The 25,096-nt window shown below is 39.2% G+C and overlaps 1 protein-coding gene across 4 annotated transcripts; it reads left to right on the plus strand.

Moving 5' to 3' along the window:
* The first annotated feature begins 65 nt into the window (after nt 1-65).
* Nucleotides 66-24,669, plus strand: tdp1 (tyrosyl-DNA phosphodiesterase 1). Of its 4 annotated transcripts, none has more exons than XM_058398212.1 (16): nt 66-178; nt 1,642-2,246; nt 2,343-2,386; nt 3,600-3,655; nt 4,361-4,457; nt 5,083-5,117; nt 8,518-8,610; nt 10,517-10,687; nt 10,773-10,851; nt 11,005-11,190; nt 12,674-12,722; nt 13,161-13,227; nt 14,189-14,296; nt 16,720-16,822; nt 19,592-19,697; nt 24,381-24,669. In XM_058398212.1, the coding sequence occupies exons 1-16, from the start codon at nt 132-134 to the stop codon at nt 24,452-24,454; spliced, it is 1,920 nt and encodes a 639-aa protein (XP_058254195.1). In that variant the 5' UTR covers nt 66-131; the 3' UTR covers nt 24,455-24,669. The 4 variants fall into 4 exon arrangements, with proteins under 4 accessions (XP_058254195.1, XP_058254197.1, XP_058254198.1 ...); XM_058398214.1 differs by lacking the exon at nt 66-178 and adding an exon at nt 550-687 and having other exon boundaries at nt 24,381-24,668; XM_058398215.1 differs by lacking the exon at nt 66-178 and adding an exon at nt 568-650 and having other exon boundaries at nt 24,381-24,668.
* Nucleotides 24,670-25,096: the final 427 nt, after the last annotated feature.

Here is a 25,096-nt window from a genome sequence, read left to right on the forward strand (position 1 = left end):
CACCGAATCTAAAATGGCGGCCTGCTCACTGCATTAGTGCACTACTTCGCGCCTGAAGCCATAGATACTACGACCCTACCTAGTGCACTATCTATCCAACCACGAGCCGATTGGGATTCATCCAGTACACTATGACTGAGGACCAGAAGTCAGCTTGTGTGAAATTCGCTACAAAGAAGTAAGAGATAATAAAAGTCATATTACGATCAGGTTTAAGTAAATCTAAATATTTATTTTCTTTATTAAGTATCAGACATATTAAACATTCGTCCTACTTTGTCTATTACAGGCGTTTAAGCATTACAATTGTTCTTGTTTTTTTTATTATTATTTATTTTATTTATTTTGTTTAATGTAATGAATGCCTAGTTTGGGTTTGTGTTTTATTAGGGCTGCAAAAGACATTTCAGATATTTGTCACACTCTGTGAAGAATGGTAAATAAACAACAATAGTTATTATTATTATTATTATTATTATTATTATTATTATTATTATTATTATCATTGTAACTGGCCTCGAGCCCTATTATAAGACCGTTAGTATAGGACTTTTATTTTGATGTGGGATTTTTTCGCTATATTCACGGCGCATTCACAGATGTTTTCTATAACGTGCACTGGACTTTAAATGAGAAGAAAATGATGAAAAGTGATTAATTTCAGATTTCTAATCCATTAAATATTAGGTATATATTGTGCGTTTGCATTATCACTTCAGTGGCATTATTATTATTTTACTTTTTCATTTTGATTTTGTTTTTGTTAACGGTTAATCTGCTAAATTCCCGCCAGAGTAAGTCACAGTGATTGTTTAACTAAGTTACAGAGAAATGTTATTTATTTTAATGTTTAGAAAACTATTAATCTTTCCGTTCATACAGTATTTATATTGTGGTAATAGCTAAATGCGATAGTTAGCTTTTTTTGTCACCCATCACAGCTAACTTAATACATTACGTAGGAGCTCTAAGAAGTCATTTACTATTATTAAACTAATTAAATCCGAATCATATGTGGCTTCTTATTAGAGATATGGTGCAGTAAATTAAGTGTATGAGGTTTATATAAACATATAAACACTCTGACCTGCCTGTTGACTTGGAGACAAGCGAGACCGTGTTTATGAACAATGTGTCGTTTTCGAATGAGTCGGTTCTTTTGTTCGGTTCTTGTCCGGGAGTCTATTCGCTTTTTTTTGCTTGGAAACGAGAAGACAAAACATATTGTGATCTTGCGCACGTGTCAGCGTACACACACACACACACACACACACACACACAAAGTAATCAAGAAGAAACCGGTGAATCGATTCAACATCCGAGTCGTTTAGAGTCGATTCAGGTTGCATGCTTGACTCTTTTGTGTGACTGAATCCGCATGATTTACATATTCAATACATACAGCATTTTAAAATTCTAATTTAATGAATGTGTATGAACAGATGGAAGAATATTTTATTGCCAAGCCATATAAACCAAGATTACAGCACCTTGTTCATGTGATGCTTTTGCTTCTTCTGTAATATTACATTATTATTATTATTATTATTATTATTATTATTAATAACATAATTATATTGTTAGTCAAAATGTATTTTAAAAATCCTCGCTAAATGAGTTCTTGCTTCCACTGTCAAACAGAATGGAGGGCCATCACGGCAAGTGGACGCTGTCTGACAGTGATGATGAGGACAACGTCATACCACCAACACCACCGAAAAACATACAGAAACCCATAAAGAACATTAAGCCTGATCCGCAGCCCAAAGCCAGCCCAGTTAGTACTGCGTTAAAGCCCAAATCTGAGCCCAAGAACAAAACCAACATGAAGCTCGAGACTGAAAAACCATCGGTCCCCGTCATGGGCTCTGAGGCTCGACAAGCCGCACACCTCCATCAGAGTAAACCTGTGAAATACGACAGCAGTCCTTCTGCAGCACTGAAGCGGAAGAGAGAAACAGATGACGGAGGCTGGAACCTGTCCAGCAGTGATGACGATGACGACGGAGCTCCCTCATCAGCCCCCAAAAACAAACCACAACCCGAACCGCCAAGCTCGAGTCCTCCGAGGAAGAAGCCGGAGAGGAGTCGGCCCCCGAGCCCACACGGAGAAAATTATTACAAAGAGGAACCCAGTGATTTCTTCGAGGCGAGCTTAAATTCCATGAACGATACATACGGCTTTTATTTAAACAAAGTCACAGGGATAGAAAAGAAGTACAACACTGGAGCTTTGCACATTAAAGGTGAACACATGAATACTACATATCACTTTTATGTCTATTAGAGCTGTGATTGGTTGCATTTATTGATTTATTGGGTTTTTTTTTTTTATTTAATAGAAATACTTTCCCCCATGTTTGGCACACTGAAGGAATCCGTCCAGGTATGTCTCTGTTTTTTGTGTCGCTCACACAAAGACTTGAGATGAAATTTCATTTAAAACTCTACAGCTGCAAGGCATCACTTATAGCCTTTGGTATTTTATCAACTATAAACAATATTTATTAACTCTCATGAACACCTTAAAAAGACTTAAAACTGCACCTGATGACAGGAAATACACAATTTCAAGATATTATTCAGCAACGGGGTAGATGTGATGAAGTGTTACTGATGTGTTACCTAACATCAACACCTCAAAGCTGATCATTTCCCTATAACAGCGTGTTGCCAACATGCACACTGTATTGCCAAACGTTTTGGAACACCCCTTCAAATCATTGAATTCAGGGGTTGGACTCGGCCCCTTCATACCCAGACATTTTGGACAATTTCATGCTCTTTGTGGGAACAGTTTGGGGATGACCCCTTCCTGTTCCTACATGACTGTACACCAGTGACCAAAGCAAGCTCCATAAAGACATGGATGAGTGAGTTTGGTGTGGAGGAACTTGACTGGACTGCACAGAGTACTGACCTCAACCCCATAGAACACCTTTGGGATGAATTAGAGTGGAGACTGTGAGCCAGGCCAAAACTGTGACGTCTGCCTTTACATGAACATGAATGTAATATGGAGTTGTCCCGCCCTTTACAGCTATAACAGCTTCAACTCTTCTGGGAAGGCTTTCCACAAGGTTTAGGAGTGTGTTTATGGGATTTTTTGACCGTTCCTCTAGAAGTGCATTTGTGAGGTCAGACACTGATGTTGGATGAGAAGGTCTGTCTCACAGTCTCCACTCTAATTCATCCCAAAGGTGTTCTATGGGGTTGAGGTCAGGACTCTGTGCAGGTCAGTCAGGTTCCTCCACACCAAACTCACTCATCCATGTCTTTATGGACCTTGCTTTGGTCACTGGTGTGCAGTCATGTTGGAACAGGAAGGGGTCATCCCCAAACTGTTCCCCCAAAGAGTATGAAATTGTCCAAAATGTCTTGGTATGAAGCTGAAGCATTAAGAATTCCTTTCACTAGAACTAAGGGGCCGAGACCAACCCCTGAAAAACAACACCTGAATTCACTGATTTGGAGGGGTGTCCCAAAACTTTTGGCAATATAGTGCATGTATAATGATTTTTTTTTAATCTCCACATTCTGGAATATCGTCCCAGCCCCATCTGAGACTCGTATTGATTTTTTTTTTTCTGTCTTTACAGTTTAACTACTGCTTTGATATTCCGTGGATGGTGCAGCAATATCCTCCTGAGTTCAGGTAAAGATGGATATTACACAGTATTCACCGGGGAGGATTTAACAGATAAAAGCTTAATAAACAGATTAAAGCTGTTTATTTGACTAAAGCATGGGTTCTGTGTTGACTTAGTAATCTTATTTCTTTTAGAAAGAAACCTTTTCTGCCTCACTTCTTATTCACATGGAACTAATTCACTTATATTTGAATATAATGTCAGTTCTTCCTAATGTCATGTCTGGGATAAAGACAGAATCTTACAGAGCTGCACATTTACTTAGGTGTTGATTATGATCATTATTTTAGCATTATTATTAATAACTAAAATGTATAAAGGCAACATTTTAATGTGAATTTGTTTGTCGGTAATCAACCGAGTACGAGCTACGTAGTTTACTCAATTAATCCTAATGATTAGTTAATGAATAATTACAGTATAAAAAAATTAAATTACATTTTATATATTAGATTGTGTTTCCAGTAGAAGTAATATGTGATATTTATGAGCTTAAATTCCTGTGCCATCAAAAGAGTTGAGCCATATGATAATAAAATGTGTTTTTTTTTGTTTTTTAATATTTAGTATCCAGTGTAGTACAACCCCCAAACTGAGAAAACATAACTTAATTGAGGTTAAAGATGCGTGATCTCAAGGCGGTGTTGATAGTTAAAGGCTTTATCTGAGGTATATGTTGATATCTGACAGATTTATTTGCTCTGTTTTAGGAATAATCCCGTAACTATCGTGCACGGAGAGAAGCGAGAGTCGAAGGCTCGCCTCATGCAGCAGGCTCAGCCCTACAGCCACATTCGATTCTGTCAGGTTCGGCTTTTTTAATACTCTTTAAACTGTTTAGATTTATTCTAAATCCCTAAAGAGCTTTTAGTGCTGTGAAAGGTGTGTTGAGTTTTCCCTAAACTTGGGGGACGTGTATTTTGGAATGTTTTAGAAAAGTCCACTCGCTATATATCTTTTTCTAAAAAAAAAGTCTTTGTCCAGTATAATAGGTATATAAGTCAGATTACTGTTACCTAATAATAGTAATAATAATAATAATATATAGTGCTTGTTTGAGATTAGAGAGAGCAGCACTGCCAACAAAAAGCAGTGGATCAGATATCAGAGAAAACATATCGTAGATCAGATCCTGTAAGACACAGTAAAGACTGGAATTGGATTTGGAGAATAAAGCCCTCCTGATGTTCTGTGGAACGCAGAGAATTTTAGGAGCAAAAATCTTTCTCCAGCTGAGCTGCGATGATCCTGTTGATCCTCGGGATTAACAGTAGCTGAACAAAGTGCTCAGAGTGGGCTAGACTGCTTCAGGAGATCAGTAAGATACACCACGGCTCACACCATTCAGAGCTTTAAAGGCAGGAAGCTGAATGTAGCTGGAGTGGAGGAATGCGGGTGGTGTTGTGAGCGAGTTCTCTTTGTTTTTCAACAGGCCAAGCTGGATATCGCCTTTGGGACTCATCACACGTAAGTACCTCTCTCTGCCAATACCTTCAGATAAACAACAACATGTCTGTAGGATGGAATCGAATAATCAACACCTGCACCAAATAACAGTTTAATTCACATTCCAACTCTCTTAACTGGTGCAGGTGTTTATTATTTATATGCAGTGCGTTATTCAATATAGGATCATTATTTTTTCTAAGTTCATTTTATATCAGCCTTCAGCTTTGTTGTTATCCACAGCTAAAAAAGATCACAAAACAGCCCTGACCCCTTTCTATCAGAACCAGCATTAACTTCTTCAGCAATTTGAGCAACAGTAGCTCGTCTGTTGGATCGGATCACACGGGCCAGCCTTCTCTCCCCACGTGCATCAATGAGCCCTGGCCATCCATGACCCTGTTGCCGGTTCACCACTGTCCCTTCCTTGGATCACTTTTGATAGATACTGACCCATACAGATAGCCACAGACAGCCATCACAATTTGGTCCTTCATCAAACTCACTCAAATCCTTACGCTTGTCCATTTTTCCTGCTTCTAAACATCAACTTTGAGGACAAAATGTTGACTTGCTGCCTAATATATCCCACCCACTAACAGGTGCCATGATGAGGAGATCATCAGTCTTATTCACTTCACCTCTCACTGCTCATAATGTTATGGCTGATTGGTGTATTACATTTGTGTTGAAATCATTAAAAAAAGATTTGATTATTTATATGCAGTTTGATAAATATCAGATTATTTGCAAGGTGATAATTTGACAAATGATATGAAGCCTTTCTTCTGTTCAGCCTATTTAAATGCAGATTACATGTACAGACACTTTGTTGCTATGGTTTGATTCTAAATTTAGATGGAAATGCATGAGAGCCCAAAGCAGAACAGAACAATTACTGTAAATTATAAACACAAGAGATGGATGATTTAAGTCACAGGTACAATATATATAAAATAAGGTTTTCTCGACAGACAAATCAAAGGGACGTGTTGTTCTCAAATGAGTTGACTCTTTGAGCCAATCTGAGTCAAACCATCTGACTCGCTGAAAAGAGCCGAATCCATTCACCAGAGTGAAATGTTGTGAAAATTCAGCTTCATACCAAGACATTTTGTACAATTTCATGCTCCCAACTTTGTAGTAACAGTTTGGGGATCACCAGTGCACAAAACAAGGTCCATAAAGACATGGATGAGTGAGTTTGGTGTGGAGGAACTTGACTGGCCTACACAGAGTCCTGACCTCAACCCCATAGAACACCTTTGGGATGAATTTGTCTGCCTTTACATGCACATGAATGTAATATGGAGTTGTCCTGCGCTTTGTAACTATACCAGCTTCTGGGAAGGCTTTCCACAAGGTTAGGTCCGAATGAACAGCGGGTTTGAAGGCCATGTTAAACGCAGAATTGTAATGAAGCACATTCCCAGTTCACCGTGTGTAAAGGGTCAACATGTTTTATTCAGGAGCCAGTGTGTGGGAGGAAGCACTGGAGATTCGAGCAGGCTTTATTCCTCGCTCTCACTTAATAAAGTAAATAAAACATTATTGACATGATCACACCTGCGCCAGGCGGACCGTAACCTCCTCTCAGGTGGATTAGACATCCGATCAGCTGGTGCTCGGAGACACGTTTATTTATAACTGTTCACACAGACGCTCCCAGTCATGAACAGAAATATCATTTCTACATTACAGTGATCTTTACAACTTAATTGTGCATAGACACTGTTTGTTCATTTTTAGCCTAAAACACCGCCATTATACTAACTGATACAGAGATTTCTATGAATCTATTTAATTAACTTCATCTATTAAATATTATTAAATTGTTTATTCTAGATTTGTTTATTTGTAAAACAAAGTGATTAGTTCCTCAACTGATTGGTTCTTTAATTAAATCAATTAATGAGCAATGAATTAATTAATAAAAAAAATCAAAAACAACAAAGTACATTAGAAAATCTAAACTCTAATCTTAAGAACTTTCTGTGTAGATAAATTAGAACACAAAACTAAAAAATAATTAAAATACAAGCAAATAAAAATAGTAAATATAAAATAACCACCACCCCCCACCCCAAAAAATTGATAATTGATAAATTGAAAATAAGTACACTGACCAGGCATAACATTATGACCAGCTGTCAGGAACTGCTGGACTGTTCCCTGCCAGGCCTGAGGAGGGCGCTGGCAGGTGAACCCGAGAAGCCTGCTTTTTTGTGTGTCTTTCAAGTTATACCTGTCCTATTGTTCTCTCTCCCGATTGTGTCACCTGTAACCAGTTTACCCTAATGTCTAGCCCTATAAATAGGGATCCTTCTGTGCATGTCCTTGTCCGTGATTGTTTAACTGTTACTTGTTCCGTGGTTCCAGTCTGTCTATGCTCCTGTTAGTCCTAAATTTAGTCTTTATTATTTTCCTGTCAACCACGCCATGTCTCGTCTTCCGTCTGTTTTCCCCATGTTGTGTCTTTATGTAATAAAAGTAGCGCTTCGCTGAATCCTGTGTCTGGGTCTGCATTCAGCTGCGTGCTGGCGTGTCCATGTGCACCACGGATGGCCGGGCTCGAGCCCCGCCTAGGGCGAGGATCCCGGCCGTGACACCACCTCTTTTGGTCTCTTTTTTTTTTTTGCTGCCAAAACAGCCCTGACCCGTCCTGCACTGTGTATTCTGAGCCCTTTCTATCAGAACCAGCATTAACTTCTTCAGCAATTTGAGCAACAGTAGCTCGTCTGTTGGATCGGATCACACGGGCCAGCCTTCACTCCCCACGTGCATCAATGAGCCTTGACCGTCCATGACCCTGTCTCCAGTTCACCACTGTTCCTTCCTTGGACCACTTTTGATAGATACTGACCACTGCAGACCGGGAACACCCCACAAGAGCTGCAGTTTTGGAGATGCTCTGATCCAGTGGTCTAGCCATCACAATTTGGCCCTTCATCAAACTCGCTCAAATCCTTACACTTGTCCATTTTTCCTGCTTCTAACACATCAACATTGAGGACAAAATGTTCACTTGCTGCCTAATATATCCCACCCACTAACAGGTGCCATGATGAGGAGATACGCAGTGTTATTCACTGCTCACAATGTTATGGCTGATCATTGTAAATAGGACTTAATTAATAAATGAATGTATGTAAATAAATGCTTGAATAAATAAACACCAAGCTAGAAATGTGTATGTTTGCTTCACCCAGTGGCTCACAGGGGCTCACTTTTTATACCCCAAGTACAGAAATGGGACAAACGTGCCCAAAGCTAGTTTAAAAAAAACAAAAGAGCTGGTGAATTTGTGTGGGAAAGAAACAGCTTGTTATCAGGTTTGTTCATTAGTTGTGGAAAATGACAAACTGCTCCTTGAAACTCTTTGAATGCCGAGATGTGAAACGTGTTCTTATTCCGTTTCCAGGAAGATGATGCTATTGTGGTATGAGGAAGGTTTCAGAGTCATCATCCTGACCTCAAACCTCATACAGGCTGACTGGTACCAAAAGACTCAAGGGTAACACACACACACACACACACACGTATTAGGCAAATGCAGCATCTCCTTTGATTTGCATTTTTTAGCTCTTGATCTCTTCACGAGTTCTTTTGTAGTCTGATCATATAAGGCACTTCGTTCCTGTCTGACAGTTTTAGTGTTTGCTCGTGGTGGGTTTTTTTTTTTTTTTTTGGGCAGTTGCCATGACAACACAGACAGCAGATGCTTTCTGGAAATTGAAATGAAGCTTATTTATTCCAAATAGGTTTTAATAGAGTAGAACTAGGCTTTTTTTTGTGCATCAGCCACACTCTGAACACACACACTGTCCACACACTGCCACTTATCCTCACCAGCATGCTTTCTTACACACGCAAGAATATAATTAGCTGCTGTTGTTGTTGTTTTTAGGATTAGTATCTGATGTATGTAGTAAAATCACATGTTGCATGACTTGCTTGTAAAGCAAGAGGGAATGAAAGGATGATTGTAGCTTCAGAAGAGACCAACTGCTGATTACAGCTCAGTGCTGGGATGAGTTGCAGGGATTCCCATGATCATATGGATGCTGTGTGTATGTGTGTGTGTCAGTCAGGCTGAACATATCAAAAGCTCTCATGACCAGCACCAGAGCAATAATAACAATACTGCTACTACTATTAGGAGTGATAATAATAATAATAATGTGTACAGTAATAGCAATATGAACACTTTATAATTTATATAACTGCATAATAATTATATTATAAAGGTATTAATTGTGTTAATACCTGAAATTATTATTTCATTGAATTAAACAAATGGTTTCTTCCATTTTTAAATAATCAGAAATAAGACTTTATTTCTACATAATACATAATTTTTACGGAAATAAATTAAAGTTTTAGCAGCCTAACAGCAGATTACTTTTGCATAATACTACGAAGATTATTCATTAATATATTATTATTATTATTATTATTATTATTTAGAAATGAAATGCTGTTGCATTTTAATTAAAGATTTATTTTAATATTATGAACTTAAAAGAAACACAGATTATAGAAATAATAGAAGGGAATAATACTTTTTTAAATATTTCTAGAGGACTCTAGGCTCATTATTATTATTGATAATAATAATAATAATAATAATAATAATAATAATAATAGTGATAATTTCAAAGTTTATTAAAATCATTATTTAAATTATTAAAATAACCATCATTATTATTTATTTTATTTTATTTTTTAAACCATAATGTGGTGAATGATATCAGGGGCAGGTGAAGCACTGGATTAATAAATGTTTCTTGTCACTGAGGAGGAAAGCCTGCTCATGAAGAGATGTTTAGTAATATCTGTAGCTAAATGAATCTGGATTTGTTCATCACGTGCTGTTGATTATGAATGTGTTGTGAATCCTCTCATCCATCCTCTCCATGTCCTGACATCTCTCGAGTGCCACATTTCCTTCATCTCTCAGACATCATACACAAAGAGGTACAAGGGCCCTCATTAACGTCCTGCTGTTCCTTCGTCAGGCTACATCTAATCCCGGGTGTCCTTTCATTATTCCTGCCTCATTCCTGCCTCGCTCATTGTTATTCATGTAGCTGTCGGCTCGTCTTTCAGATCCTCGCCAAAAAACACCTTTCTGCTTTCTTAAATTAATATTTTTCAATTATTTTGTGTGGGGAAGATTTGTGTTATTGTTTAAGATGCATTTATTTTTCATTTGGTTTGTGTATTCAAATTTATGTCGAAAAAATTGTTCATCTGTTATGCTAGAGGTAGAAATAAATGATGGAAATGATCGTAACACATCTGAACACCAACACCATCAACTGCTCAACACTTTTGTTCTTTCTTTCCTTGAGTTAACTTGGCACAATAACTATGCAACATTACGTGATAATAAATCTCCACTCTGCTTTTCCTCCCAGACTTTGGATGAGTCCTCTGTATCCACGCTTACCAGAGGGAAGCCCTGAGATGGCCGGCGAGTCTCCAACAAACTTCAAACGAGATCTTTTGGAGTATCTGAACGCGTACCGAGCCCCGGAGTTGGCAGAGTGGATCGAGCACATCAAACAACACGACCTGTCAGAAACCAGGTGAGGCCGAACCCTGTCCTTCAGCCAGGGCCTGAAACCCTGAGCACGGTCATCTGTACTCATCACCTCCATCTTTCTTTTGTAGGATCTACCTTATTGGCTCCACACCAGGGAGGTTTCAGGGATCCAACATGGAGAAGTGGGGTCACTTGAAGTTGAGAAAGGTATGAGAGAATTGAGATTCTCCCAAGATTATAATATCGTGTATTGTTTAATTACGTCAGTAAACCTGTAGAGACCTGTTTTTATAATGATTTAACACATTTGTGGTCACGTCATCCAGCCCTATGCGTGTCTAATCAATGTTTCCTGTCCAGTTGCTGAGCGAACACACACATCCGGTGCAGGACGCCGAGAAGTGGCCCGTGATCGGTCAGTTCTCCAGCATCGGCTCTATGGGCCTCGATAAGACCAAGTGGCTCTCAGCAGAGTTCCAGCGTACGCTGACGACGTTAGGGAAGATCGGGAAATCGTTAACCGTCCCAGAGACACCACTCCTGCTGGTAAGTGTTTCGGAAGACCTCACTAACGACGGTGCAATTAATGGAGCTGTTCCTGACTTTTAGCTCTCTTGATTAACGTCCATGTGCATGGAGAGACGCTAGGATGAACACAACATTTCCTCCACACTTCACCCATAAGCATAAATGAGCACTTTGTTCACCCCGATGATTCCGTTAAAGCAGTCAGGAAGAAGTCCATGCAATAAAATTGCTGATTTATTTACGTTCACGGCAAAATGAATTTTTTTGGTTCCGTGCCAAATGAAATATCTGCTCTATTTGAATCTTGTCAAAGAGGCTGTTTTATTCCCACATCTACTGGTGCACCTGGTAAAGGCTCAGCAATCTGCAAGAAGTTTAAAACAACCAATCCACCCAGACACACACACACCACATTGCTTTGTGGAGTTGTTTACAATCTCACAGAGGTCAGGCATCTCTAAAAATGGAGAGAAAGTTTAATTTGGTGTGTGAAATGTTTCTTGGTTTTGCACTGAAACTACGTATAAGGAGTCTGGAAGTCTATAGCTACCAGTTTATCATGACATGCATGTGCTTTGTGACACCTTCTAACACAAAAAAGGAGAGAAAAACAGTAGTGGCTTGATCACTTCCGTCCTCAGCATGAAGCTTTATGTCACTCAGCTCCAGCAGTATAGGTGTGTCCTAAAATTTGAAGGCAGAGTTACAGTAGTGGCTTGATCACTTCCGTCCTCAGCATGAAGCTTTATGTCACTCAGCTCCGGCAGTATAGGTGTGGCCTAAAGTTTAAAGGTGGAGTTACACAATCTCTATGTATATTTTTAATGTTTAATATAGATTTATTGCCTTTTAAATCGAAGCACCCGCTTATTACACCCCTACTAGGTGATGAATAAATGCTGTGCGATATCAAAAAGTGACGGCTCGAGCTGTGAGATTGATTTCCTTTCTCTGCAGAGATTTTAGCAGCAGGAATTAAACTCTAATCCGTGCGCCGTCTGTGCCTGTGAATTTCCTGAGACGTTGTTCCTCCATGTGTTTAATAGAAGGCAAACGGCAACATGGTCCTCGCTCGGTCGTGAGAGGCGCACCAGCTGAACGGCCATCTGCAGCGGCGCGCCAGGGGTTTAAAGACATGCGGCGATAAATCAGAGAGAACGTGTGCAGCTCACACAGCTGTGTGAGAACGGAGGCGCCCGAGAGGTTTTGCTGGGAATTAACTTTATGAAACTGTAGCTGCAGATTAATAGCTACATCCATATCAAACATTACACACGTTTTTGTTGTTTTTTTTAATCCGTTTACGTGCCGCTTTCGGCGTATGAGTCCCTGTGAATCGGCTGTTACTATAGTAACCATAACCTAGAAATATAACGTTAATATATACCTGTGATTTATGTAAGAGCTGCTGCTTTAGGAAATGAATCAACACCTTCTGACCAATCAGAATTGAGAATTGAACAGTGCTGCGCTATAATCAGGTGTTATCATCTTTTTCTAGGTCTATCCTTCAGTGAACAATGTTCGAACCAGTTTGGAGGGGTACCCAGGTATCATTTTTCTATTTTTCTCCATTCATTTCTCTTAAATATTAGAAATAATTTGTGCAAAAATGCTGTGTAAAATACTGTAAATGTGAGGCATGACACCATTTTATTCTGTGTTGGAGAAAAGGCAATTCAAGCATACATATATTTTATTTCCAAGTGAAATATCTTGTATGTAGATTAATGTATATATGATTATAAGATTGACATCATTTTCTAGATTTAATTCTTTTTAATAATCGCATCTAGTCAAGTTTCTTACTTTATAAGATTATAATTTATCAAAGAAGTTTAAACAAACAAAATACCACACATTAAACCAAATTATAGAGAATATTCCAAATCTGATTTGAATATCTTAGGAAATGTTAAAACACGTTGATGTTTTGTGCCTGAAAAGTTTTTCTCGCGTAATAAATGAAGGTTAATTTTTCTGTGCAGCTGGAGGTTCTTTACCCTACAGTATACAGACCGCACAAAAGCAGATCTGGCTCCATTCCTATTTCCAGTGAGTTCTCCACCTTTCTCATGTTTGTCCATCTTCAGAGGTTTTTGATGTCACGCATTTTTATTGCGTCCGATTATGCCAGGAGCCGCTCCGAAGAGCCATTCATATCCATACTTGCCCTTTTAGGGACATTTTAAAAGCTCATTCACTTGCGCTGATCATCTTCTACTTTAAATTGAACGATAGCTCTTTACAGCTGCCTTCGTTTTAGCTCAGAAATATCTCATTATGATGCATCCCGTGCTTTAAATCATCGTTCATTTGTGTGTCTCCGAAATTCTTCTCAAGTGATGTTTTACTCATGTTCATGTATCTTTAATTAAACATTGTCGAACGCCTTTCTCTGAAATCGCAGCCCGTTTTCCCTCAGAATGCCCGCTAGTCGTTAATATTCATAAGCAGAGCCCCGGTGCTCATTAATATTCATTAGCCGACTTGCATAACTTCTGAAATACAACTGGATTGAAGGTAGTGGATTGAAGGAGTTTGCAAACGAGAGGATACTGTGCATATTGTGCGCGCTTATTAATAACAACAATAAATAATTTCTTCTTTGATTTTTGATAAAAAAATGTTTAAAAAAAAGATACAAAAATTAGACAGAAGTATACTGGCCTGTTTTGACTGTATACCAGTAATATGTTGTATTGCAACAAATATTTTGACATGCTATCATATTGCAGTGTAAGGATTTCTCTCTCTCTCTCTCCCTAATGATTTGTCTGTCTCTTCTCTCTTACTTTCTTTCCCTCCCTGCCTATCCTTCCTTTTTCAATTTGCCTGTCTCCCTTCATCAACCCCTCTATTTCTCCACACCTGTCTCTCTCTCTCTTCTCTTCTTTTCTCTTCTCTCCCTCTCCCTCTCTCTCTTCTCCCCTCTTATCTTCTCCCCCCACTCCTCTTCTCTCACTCTCTCTCTCTCTCTCTCTCTCTCTTCTCTTCTTCTCTCTCTCTCTCTCAGTGGATGGAAAGCTGAAACCACAGGCAGGAGCAGTGCGATGCCCCACATTAAGACCTACATGAGGACGTCTCCAGATTTCTCTCAGCTCGCCTGGTTTCTTGTTACAAGGTTAGAGACCTTTAACTGTGAAACCAGACATGTAATTAAACGTACTTTAAAGTCCCTGAGAACATGTCATTTTAAACTCTTTATAAAAACATTTCTTCAGTTCAAGTTTTAAATGGTTTTTGCCCTCATTACACATGGCAGGAATTATAAATTGCATGAAAATTGTAGCTACACCCACCTTCCCTAATTAATTACCATCTTTTGCTAATTTAGCATAGCCAGCTAGTGAACTAGTAAGTAATCAAATGCATCTATTTATTTATTTAATACTACATACTGTTACTATAACAACTGTGGTTTAGTTCATCTTTCACATTAGCATAAAGTTTCTGCATTCCATACGGTGATCCAGTCATTTGCATATCATCTTGTAATAATTTGCATATCAGCTTATTTTGTGTCACAGAAGTCTGTCTGTCTGTCTGTTTGTGCATGTGTGTGTGTGTGTCTGTGAGGCAGAAATACATCCTTGATACGATGCCACTCCATCTCAGTACACCTTGTACACACATACACTCAGAGGCAGTTTAGAGTAGATCATCTACCTACCGGCATTTTTTGGGTGGTGGGAGGAAACCAGACAACCTGGAAAAACCAAGGAGAACATGTAGAACTCCATGCAGAGAGGAACCTATGGTCCGGACTGAATCTGGGATCCTGGAACAGACCAGTAAAATAGAATTAACTCAATACCTAGTATACATTAAATTAATATAATTCACTACAGTCTATTCTCTCTCTCTCTCTCCCTCATTACACTGTCTCTTTCTCTCTATTCTGTGTTCCTCTGTTTTTCTCCACTCTCAGTCCCTGTCTCTCTTTCTTAGTCACTCTCCAACTCTTTCTTGGAGTCTCAGATCTCACAAAACCGAAATTCAGCCATGTCTGTGTCCCTGTGAAGTCCATTTGTCCGAGAATTGTCCAAAATGCTCGCTTCTAATCAATATGTAGGCTCAGAGTGGGACACAAGGGCTTGAGGCATTGTTTATATATTTATTTATTTATTTATTTATTTTAATGAAAGGACAGAGAATACACATCGGTGTCTCCCAGCCCAATAACCTGGCACTATCTCCAGAGAAATATTTTCACATTTTCTTGAGCTCGTTTTCTCAAAGCCGTGTGTGTCCGATCAGTGCATGTATTATTCACGTGATGTTGTTGTACATATTTACTGAAAGTACACCCTGTTTATCTGTGTTTAGCCAGGCTTCTGGTGCACCTTGTTTCACTAGCTATCTCCTAGCAGCAGAGTCATAACCTTCTGCCTTTATTGCACTGTTTTGAAGCTCTCGTCTTTATGAGTCTTTATCAAGCGAGTGTTGGGTCTCGGACTCTGGACCAGGATTGTGTTTGCATGTCGGAATCGTCATTCCCGAACAATCGGCGCTTGAGTGAAGTGAATGAGAGCCCTGTGGACTGTAAAACGCAACAGAGCTTGGTGCAAGATTCACAATGAATAGCTTTCATATTAACTGTCAGTGAAGGAGGGACGCAGGAGAGACTCCAGTTCCTGTTCTTCAGAAACTTATAAAAATCCAAAAAATAATAAAAATTAGGACACTAAATGTAATGGGATGGGAAGTAAATTCGTAAATAAATAAAAAATTATAACTGCTTGCAAATTGCACTGGTAGAAGAGGAATAAATTGAATCAATAACAGGCTGGTGTGATGAAGAAAGGTTACTTTCATCAACCCACAGCTGATTATTTTACTATACCTCTAATGATACAGACTCTCTGTACAGAATTTTCTTTAAACCCTCATGGGTAATCAGAATAAATTGGAGAATTCATTATATTTCCCACTCTCATACCCTGCTAAGTTTTTCTTGCTTGTTGGTGTGCTTCAGCCTGAAGAGAGTGCAGAGTGGCAGTACATTTACACAGGGATGTGGAGTGGATTTAGAGGAGGCCAGCAGCACCAAGTTATTCGTTCTCTTTCATGAAGATTAAAGCCTCTTGAGTCGGACGCAGCTGAGCTCGAAGTACGTTTTTACTCCTCCATCAGCATTCTGACTCACTCTGCCCCGGCTCTGGAGCTCTCACAGCGCTTCTGCTGCGTAACGTTTGTGGTCGTAATGGTTGTTGTCCTGGCGATTTTGTCCGTAAGTGACGATGGCTCGGATTTAGCGTTTTGGTGTGAATCTACCTTGTCCACTAAAATAATCTGTGTCCAAGAAACTACTGAAAGGCAAAATATACATGAACATAAAATCCTGCACTAATTCTGAGGCTAATTGTGAGGCTAATAATTCTGAGGCTAATTATTATATATTGTGACATCACAAAACTGCACTTGTAACACTGCCAAATTAGCTTCTAAAGAAAATAAATGAGACACAAGACCAGTCTACATATGTGGAAACACCAAGAAACAGATTTTTAATGAAACATTTTTGCCTGTATGTTTGATCCACAGTGCCAATTTATCCAAAGCTGCCTGGGGTGCGCTGGAGAAAAACAACACACAGATAATGGTTCGTTCCTATGAGCTTGGAGTTCTGTTCCTGCCTTCAGCATTCGTAAGTACCTAAACTTCCTAACTCAGAAAAATGTCCTAGTATGGCTATGGATATTAGTCAATATGAGCAAATTTGTCATGTTGAACATTTTAACTCTTTTGCATCAAAAAAGATGTTCCTCGAGACTTAGACTACAAAAAAGTTTCCTCAAGACTACAATCTTGTCCGTAACACACGCGTTCAGACGATGCCAACAAATCCAGACTAACAAGGATTGTCAAGTTTTACACAAAATCCTAGCTTTAGTGCAGACTGTCAGTAAAGCAAATGAAAGAAAAAAACAAATACAATACCATAAACATGTTTCCATGACCTTGTCATGTCCTGTGTCCATGGTGTATAAATTTGCACACGTGTAAATCCCATCCATCCACATCTATAGGGAAAAATTGGGTGATTTACTGTGATTGACAGATAAGTTTACAGTGAAATTAAACTAAAATCTTTATCAGTATTTATTTGTTGATTTTTTTTTTTTGGTCTGCTTTGGTTCTCCAGATAAATGTCTTTGTTCATGTCTCTGAAGAAACACCATAAGTTATTTGAACACTAGGTGTTTGCACAGACGAGGTCCTTGAGTTCATTTTTTCTGTCAGTATGCGCCAGTCGCTGCTAGGTAGTGTAATGTAGTAAAGCCTACACCATGCAGCAGCAGCACATTTCTCTTTATTCCCCCCCAGAGTATGAACATAGGCGGCTTTTGTGCAGTCTGTGAGCATTCTCGCTGGGTGATTTGTCCTTGTTGGATTACCTCAAAAGTTGCTAAGCAACAGTAAAGCTCAGTTCACTAGCTGTGGTAGAAACGTGGGGGGGTTGTGAGTGACCGAAAGAGTACCGGCATAGGATGTGCTCTTTTACCTAAGAAAAGATGTCGTGCATTTCATAATGCCATTCTCGCTTCTTTCCAGACGGCTGAACAGCCTGTAATTATTATTTTTCAATAGTTTGAACTGTTTGCTGCTCGAAACAGCTCAGAAATATATCGTGTATGAATTCCAGGTTAATTCCATCATTTGTTTTTAAAGAAAAATGCAATATGACAGAAAATCAGGTCACATTCGTCACTCTGCTTTACAATTAAAGTCTGCTTTAACATTTGCTCCAGTGGCGCATTAATTAAAATGATTATCTGCTGAAAGTCAGACAAGTTGGACTAACAGTATTCCTATTGTGCTCCTAATTAAAGCTTAATCAGAGTCTGAAATGCCATATACATTTTGCAGTCATTAACCGTGGGCAGGCAGGACTCTGTCTCTGTAATTATAAAGTGGTACCATATAGCAGCTGGAGAGTGTTAGAGAGTCGTTATCAGATTCCATCGACCTCACTGAGGCTGAACTCGGATTCGGCAAGGACACGGCGTGCTTGGAGGTGTCCGGTGAAAGCCGGTCAAACTCGAATCGCTCCATTAGTCACTGACTTCCTTGTCCTTTTTGAGCTTAGAGACAACCATGGTGGCTTGTCATATTAACTTTCTCCTTCTGTAGCACAATCACTTATCATCTACTCCAACATCGTTAGCTGACTGATAGATTGGATGGACAGGTAGCAGGACAGCGGGATTGATGGACTGATTGGTGTATGGACAATTTGAAGAACACAATGAATGGAGAGATGGATAAGTGGAAAATGGGTTGTTTGAACAGAAGATTGGATGAATGGATGGATTTGTTGAAGAAGTGATGTACTTGTAGGTGAATGAACTGGACGGTGAACCTCTAATAAAATTCTTTATTTTAAAGATGAGATTAAGTGTCCCTTTCAAGGCTTCTGTTTATATTTTTCCGGCCCTGAAATTAGCTTCGCCCTACAGCTGGCTTACAGTCACTTTTCTTTAAAAATTCCAATTCACTTTGTACACAGGTTTAAACACAGCAGAGTGAAAAATGCTGGCTTGTCTTTCTTGTGTTTCTTCTTTTTTTTTTTTTTTTTTTGGTTTATTTTTTCTGTCTGTGTGACTGCAGTTGACCTCACTGACCACAGACGCCCCTAAGCATTACAAACTGCTCCTTTAATGGTGGAAGATTTGATCCTCAGAACCTGTATTGAGGGAAAAAGTGAAAACAAAATAATCACAGCTCCATCAGCTGATTCAAGTTTCCATGGTTATGTGAGCGAGGGGAAAACTCACTCAGAGTGCGGACACGTTAAGGTTTGAGTAAATGATAGTATAGTGATCTATTTCTGTACTTTTTTCTGTGCCTTTTATTGATCTGCTTTAGCTCTGAGTTTCAGGCTGAAACCCCTGAGGTGCAGGCAGTCGGTGTGATCATTAAGCAGTAGCAGGTTTTGATCACAGAGTTACTGCTGACTCATATAATGGCTTTAGTTCCCACTGCACTTAGCATTAAATCTAACGTGTTCCGTTTCGGAATCCTGTGACTCTTTATCGTTACCCTGGAGCTGTGAGTACAACCGTAATGCTCTTTATTTAAAAAAAAAAGACTTTTTCTTCCTAAGCCACTGGAAAATGTGATTCTCCGGGTTAAAATAGACATTTTTTTGAAAACTCAGGTTAGAGCTAGTGCTAAAACCAGACCATCTATAAGAAAGTTCTACATCTTTTTACTTCATCTAGTCTAGACTACTATATACATTCATTCTAGCCCTCTGAATGTAGCTTAGTCCACAATAAGGAGACTTTATCCTAGCAGGACAAGGAGGAACATTATCACCTTTTCTCTCGTCATTGCTCTCTGCAGGATTTTAACATACAGCAAGCTCTCTGACTGACTTCTTAATCTTCTTTCTCTAATGTCTTCTCTGTAGAACATGAGCACATTTCCGGTGGAGAAGAACATCTTCCCTGTCTCCAGCTCTTCCACAGGTTTCCCCGTGCCTTTCGATTTGCCACCGCTTCGCTACTCCAGTAAAGGTGAGAATGGACATTGTGTAACTCAACTGTCTCATGAAAAAACTCATCAGAGAATTCACTCTGAAAGGGCAGTAAAATGATCCGAAAATGGTCATCAGTCATGCAGTGTATGATGAGGGTCAGACTCAAATCTCCAGGCACCTCAAGGTTTGATCAGCTTAGATTCCTGGAGTGAAGATTTAACACAGGTCAATGTTGGAATTATGCAAATTAATGTGTAGTTAATAAACGTGTCTGGAAGATCAGGATCACAGATGCAGTTTTGCAGAAGATTGAGGCATTTGGCAGCCAAATCCACACTACAGTTAAATGGCATAATCAAATTATTTGTAGGAAAAAGCCTTTTCCTTCACTTCAAAACCTGAATAATCAAATCCAGTTGACCTATAACATCAATTTGTGGACAGATTTTTGTAATATACAAATTAATATCTACACTGATCAGTCATAACTTTATAACCACCTGCCTAATATTGTGTCATTCCCCCTGACCCGTCCTGCACTGTGTATTCTCACACCTTTCCATCAGAACCAGCATTAACTTCTTCAGAACTTGAGCAACAGTAGCTCGTCTGTTGGATCAATCACACAGGCCAGGCTTCTCTCCCCACGTGCATCAATGAGCCTCGACCGTCCATGACCCTGTCGCCGCTTCACCCCTGTTCCTTCCTTTGACCACTTTTGATAGATACTGACCACTGCAGACCGGGAACACCCCACAAGAGCTGCAGTTTTGGAGATGCTCTGATCCAGTGGTCTAGACATCACAATTTGGCCCCAAATCCTTACACTTGTCCATTTTTCCTGCTTCTAACATCAACTTTGAAGACAAAATGTTGACTTTCTGCCTAATATATCCCACCCACTAACAGGTGCCATGATGAGGAGATACTCAGTCTCATTCACTGCTTACAATGTTATGGCTGATCGGTGTATTATCCAATCATTCTTTTACATCTGTGCTAAAACTAGACAGGGAAATGTATTTAAACTTTTCATGCTGTTTTTTTATTTTATTAACTTCACAATAATATCAGTTACTGAATGAAGTTTTACTTTCAGTTTGATATAATATTTGTTGTGTTTGGTGATCTTCACTGCCAACTAAACAAATCAATGTTGCGCATGTTTTATGAGGGTCCAGTATTTTTGAGAGCACAGTCTGTAATTGCTGTAGAAAATCCATCCATCACCTTTGCCACCTTTCATTGGAAAAAAAACGATAACCACAGGTTCACGGGTCTTTGCCCTGATGCTCTGTCTGTGTGACCTTTAATCACGTCGAGGAAAGGGACTGGCTGTAATCACAGACGCCAGTGAAACGGACCGAGTCGTCACTTTATGAACCGAGGCCGAAAACCTCTGTGGTTGCTATGGCAATGCATGTCTTTAATGACACAGGACGACCCGGCGGTAAGCTGTTAGGCGTGTCACCGGTCAAGCGGGCTGTACGGAAAAAATACACACGATCCGGTTGGCGTGAACGTGAGAGAATGAACCCTCGATTTTTATCTAGTCATGATGAGAACAGACTGTCCTCAGGCATTTTTCTGCTAAACATCGTCATCACGGTCTCGTGGCCTTGGACATGTGCTGAACAGCCTACACTTTTTCTCCGCCTAAGAAAAAATAAAGGTCTGTTGTGCAGTCATGCCCTTGAGTGTGGCATTTAATGTTACAATTAAAAAAATAAATCAGTGATTTCTCTCCCTCAAACAATGAAATAATACAGTGTAAGGGCTTTTTACAGCCTGGTCACACAGTGCAGCTTGAAGTCACTGGTTGGTTATTTGTACTGTTCTCATAAAATCCCATAATGTGAACACTTTTTCCATTTTGTAGCAGCTCTAAAATGCTGCGTACAGCAACGATGCAAAAAGATATTTCCAAATGGACAATTAAAATTTTTCAGGAAAGAGACAGATAACCTGGGCAATTAAACAACAACACTTTCTACTTGTTTACTCAACCTCCTGAGTGCATTTCGGTCACTGTGGTGCTTAAAGTAAATTATCCTGATAATTAAAAACTTGAAAAGACTTTGGTTTCTTTTTTTTCTTTTCTTTTCTTTTCTTTATTCCTTTAAATACTTGGGGTTAAAAATGTCAAGAATCTCTGTTAGTGTAGACAGTATGAGAAAGAGCTGACAGACAGGGCAGGAATAATAACTCTCTCCTTTTCTCTCTCTATCTATTTATTTCGCTCTCGCTCTCTCTCTCTCTCTCTTCCACTCTCACCCTTTTCTGTCTCTTGCTCTCTCCCTCCCCCATCTCTCTCTCTCTGCCCCCACTGTTCTCTATTTGCACCTTACGTCAATGATGAGGAAGACATGATTTAATTGGCCTCTAAAACGCCACAGGAGCTTTCCCAAGTACTACACTTTTTACACACACACACAAACACACACACACACTCTGCACTCTCAGTCAGAGGAGCAACAGAGTGTAGAGTAACATTGAAATATTGTGGCACAAGTAATTCATAGATAGTTTGTCGTGATTGTTTCTGACTTATATTGTTTAATATTTTTACATGTGATATTCCTGTTATATATACAGTATATCTTTGTTCAAGTCACTAAATGTTTCCTGGCAGATTGATGAAAACATTTTCATATTGTGGAGGATTGCACTGTTGTTGATCATTTAGATAATTGAATTCAGCAGTAATGTCCTCAGGCAAGCCGTAATGCTGGTGATAAGCATCATTCTGCTTCCTCTGAAAGCATCGTTTCTCTCTTCAGTGATGTTTCGACCTGGATGCGAATATATCAGACTAATTGAGCACCGAGGCGTCCGCAGCGCTCAGTAATCAGCGGTTCAGCTTTATTAATAACGATGCATCCAACTGTATGCGAGCATGTAGGGAATTTTATTGGGAATCTTTTTTTCTTCAGTTTTCTCATCCTTTATGATCTTTACACAGCGTAAAAAGCACTATAATGTTTAGCTTGTGATGAAGAGTAACTTAGAATCTCCGCTGGGGTTTTTTTTAATGTGTTTATGGCGGTCTTATCCTCAACTGCTGCCTTTGTTTTTATGGTTTAATCTGACTGTGTCTGCTGGTTGCCATGGACACCCCGGTGCTCAGCCTAGATCCTCCTTTTCTGGAAATCTAAACCTTCACTATTAAGTCAACATGACAAGGCATGTCACCGGTTCCTTAGACCTGTTCTCTTGGAGCTCTGGCTTTCAGAAATGACATTATTAACATTATATAATAAATTGTTTTTTAATCATTCCAGATCTATTGTCAATCACAGAGTACCATCTCTACACTTTAAACTTAAAATGTTCTGCCATCCTTACACACTAGCTGGTTAGTATGCTAGCTCATATGTTAACAGGTTTAGCTGCTGTTAAATTAAATGTTTGTGACTTGATTGTTCCTAACAACCAATCACTGATCACCATTGTTCCTAACAACCAATCACTGATCACCATGATCACCATTGTTAAGCAATGACTGACCACTGTTCACCATTGCCATCTAATGACCAATCTACAGTGGTTGAGAAGTGCAAAACAAAATAACACATCCGAAAACACAATTCAGACAAATATAAAAAAGGTAGGAATAGTTTGTTGAATGGAATTCTTCCCACTGATTGAACGAGACATCTGACGGACGAGACTCAGGATAAACAGAAAGTATGAAATTGTGTATCTAATTTTATTTCTTGTACATGTGTGGAGTTCTGTCTTCACTTTAAACCATCTTAAATGTTTTTTAAAAAATAACAAGAATATATATTTATCTTTGTAAGAGAATGGAGTTCATTCAGCGCTACTGTGAGGAAGGATGTTCATATGGCGTGATGTTGGATATACTGATAGCGTATCATGGCGTAAAGATTAGTTTGCGATCTCTAAAAACACACCAAGAATGTTCGGAAGAGCAAACTATTCCAGATTAAAGGATGTAAGGAGCGCTATAAGAGCAGAGCTGTGTTCATACACACACCAATCCACTTTCTACTGCTGTAAATACTGCTGGACTTCTTATATATCTTGAGTGACAGATGTCTCGTCCAATCAGAGGGAAGAATTCCATTTGCGAACTATACCTAGCTTTTCAGCTTTGTCTGAATTGTCTCTGTGTTTTTGGATTTGTAATTTTGTTTTCTGATTTGTTATTATATGTTATGTTGTTTTTTCAGTTCTCAGCCACCGTACTAATCACTGTTAATCCTTTTTTGTTCACCCACACACTTCCTTGCTTTTCTTTGCCACTCCCCATCCCCAGTAGGGATGTGGAAGATTAGTGGTTTAGGCGTTGGATAACTGATCGGAAGGTTGTGAGTTCGAATCCTAGATCCACCAAAGCTGCCACTGTTGGGCCCCTGAGCAAAGCTCTTAACCCTCAACTGCTCAAGTATATAAAAATGAGAAAGTCGCTCTGAATAAGGGTGTCTGCTAAATGCCTGAAATGTAAATGTAAACTCCCTAATTGGTGATGTTTATGGTAATAAAATCCATAAACAATTTTTAACGTTCCCTGACTGGATTTAAATAGTTTTAAATAGTTTCTGATATTTATTATATTCTGATGTATCATCGATCTTGACATAACAATGAATATTAACTATGCAGATTTGCTTGTCTGTAGCATCATGTTCACTTTTCAAAGGACATTTCTACAGAACGTCTGCGCTCATAGATGTATATCTGTCTGTCTCTTTAGATCAGCCGTGGATCTGGAACATTCCATACACACAAGCACCAGACACTCACGGTAACATATGGGTCCCATCCTGAAACCCTTTTCCCATCGCCGCTCGGATACAAAGGGCCAAACGAGGAGAGGAAGTACCCGCTGTTTATTACTGTATTATTACCTGGACTCTCTTACCTTTACTCTACAGTAAACATGGTGCTGATAATAATAATTAAAGGGGAAAAAAAACAGACTGTGAACATTTTTGATATTGAAATGGTTCGGTAATAAAGATAATCGTAAAATGTGCCGAGACTCTGGAGCTTGTTGTGTTTTTATTTAGGAATAGTATTTCAGCACGTGTAATCCACATTGTCTTGATGATAAACCCCCCCACACACACTCTCCACACTTTTACCACAGACTGATGCAAATAGCCGAATGGGTCCTCTTGAGACAAATTGCTGTTTTCAGAGAAGCGGCGTGTTTTTTTTGTCTGAATGGCACCTGCATGCAATGAGACATCAGTAATTACGTTCCAGCTCCAAACTGAGGGCCTGCGAATTAGTTTTCATCTCGACCTTACCCAATCAGTTTGGGCACCGTTTAAGTGTAATCATTTCACATCTCATAGTGAGAGCACTTTCCAGTGTGTGTGTGTGTGTGTTTGCAGTGTAACATAAGTGAGCAATCTGTCTGCAGAAGGAAAACAGAGAGAAACAATAAACGAAAGATGACACAGG

The sequence above is a fragment of the Hemibagrus wyckioides genome, linkage group LG09 (assembly GCF_019097595.1).
Source record: "Hemibagrus wyckioides isolate EC202008001 linkage group LG09, SWU_Hwy_1.0, whole genome shotgun sequence".
NCBI lineage: Eukaryota > Metazoa > Chordata > Actinopteri > Siluriformes > Bagridae > Hemibagrus > Hemibagrus wyckioides.

Coding starts and splice junctions, on each gene's coding strand:
- tdp1 (XM_058398212.1), top strand. CDS start 132: ATGACTGAGGACCAGAAGTCAGCTTGTGTGAAATTCGCTACAAAGAA. Junction 2,247..2,342: donor TGGAGCTTTGCACATTAAAG/GTGAACACATGA, acceptor TTTATTTAATAG/AAATACTTTCCCCCATGTTT. Junction 3,656..4,360: donor CAATATCCTCCTGAGTTCAG/GTAAAGATGGAT, acceptor GCTCTGTTTTAG/GAATAATCCCGTAACTATCG.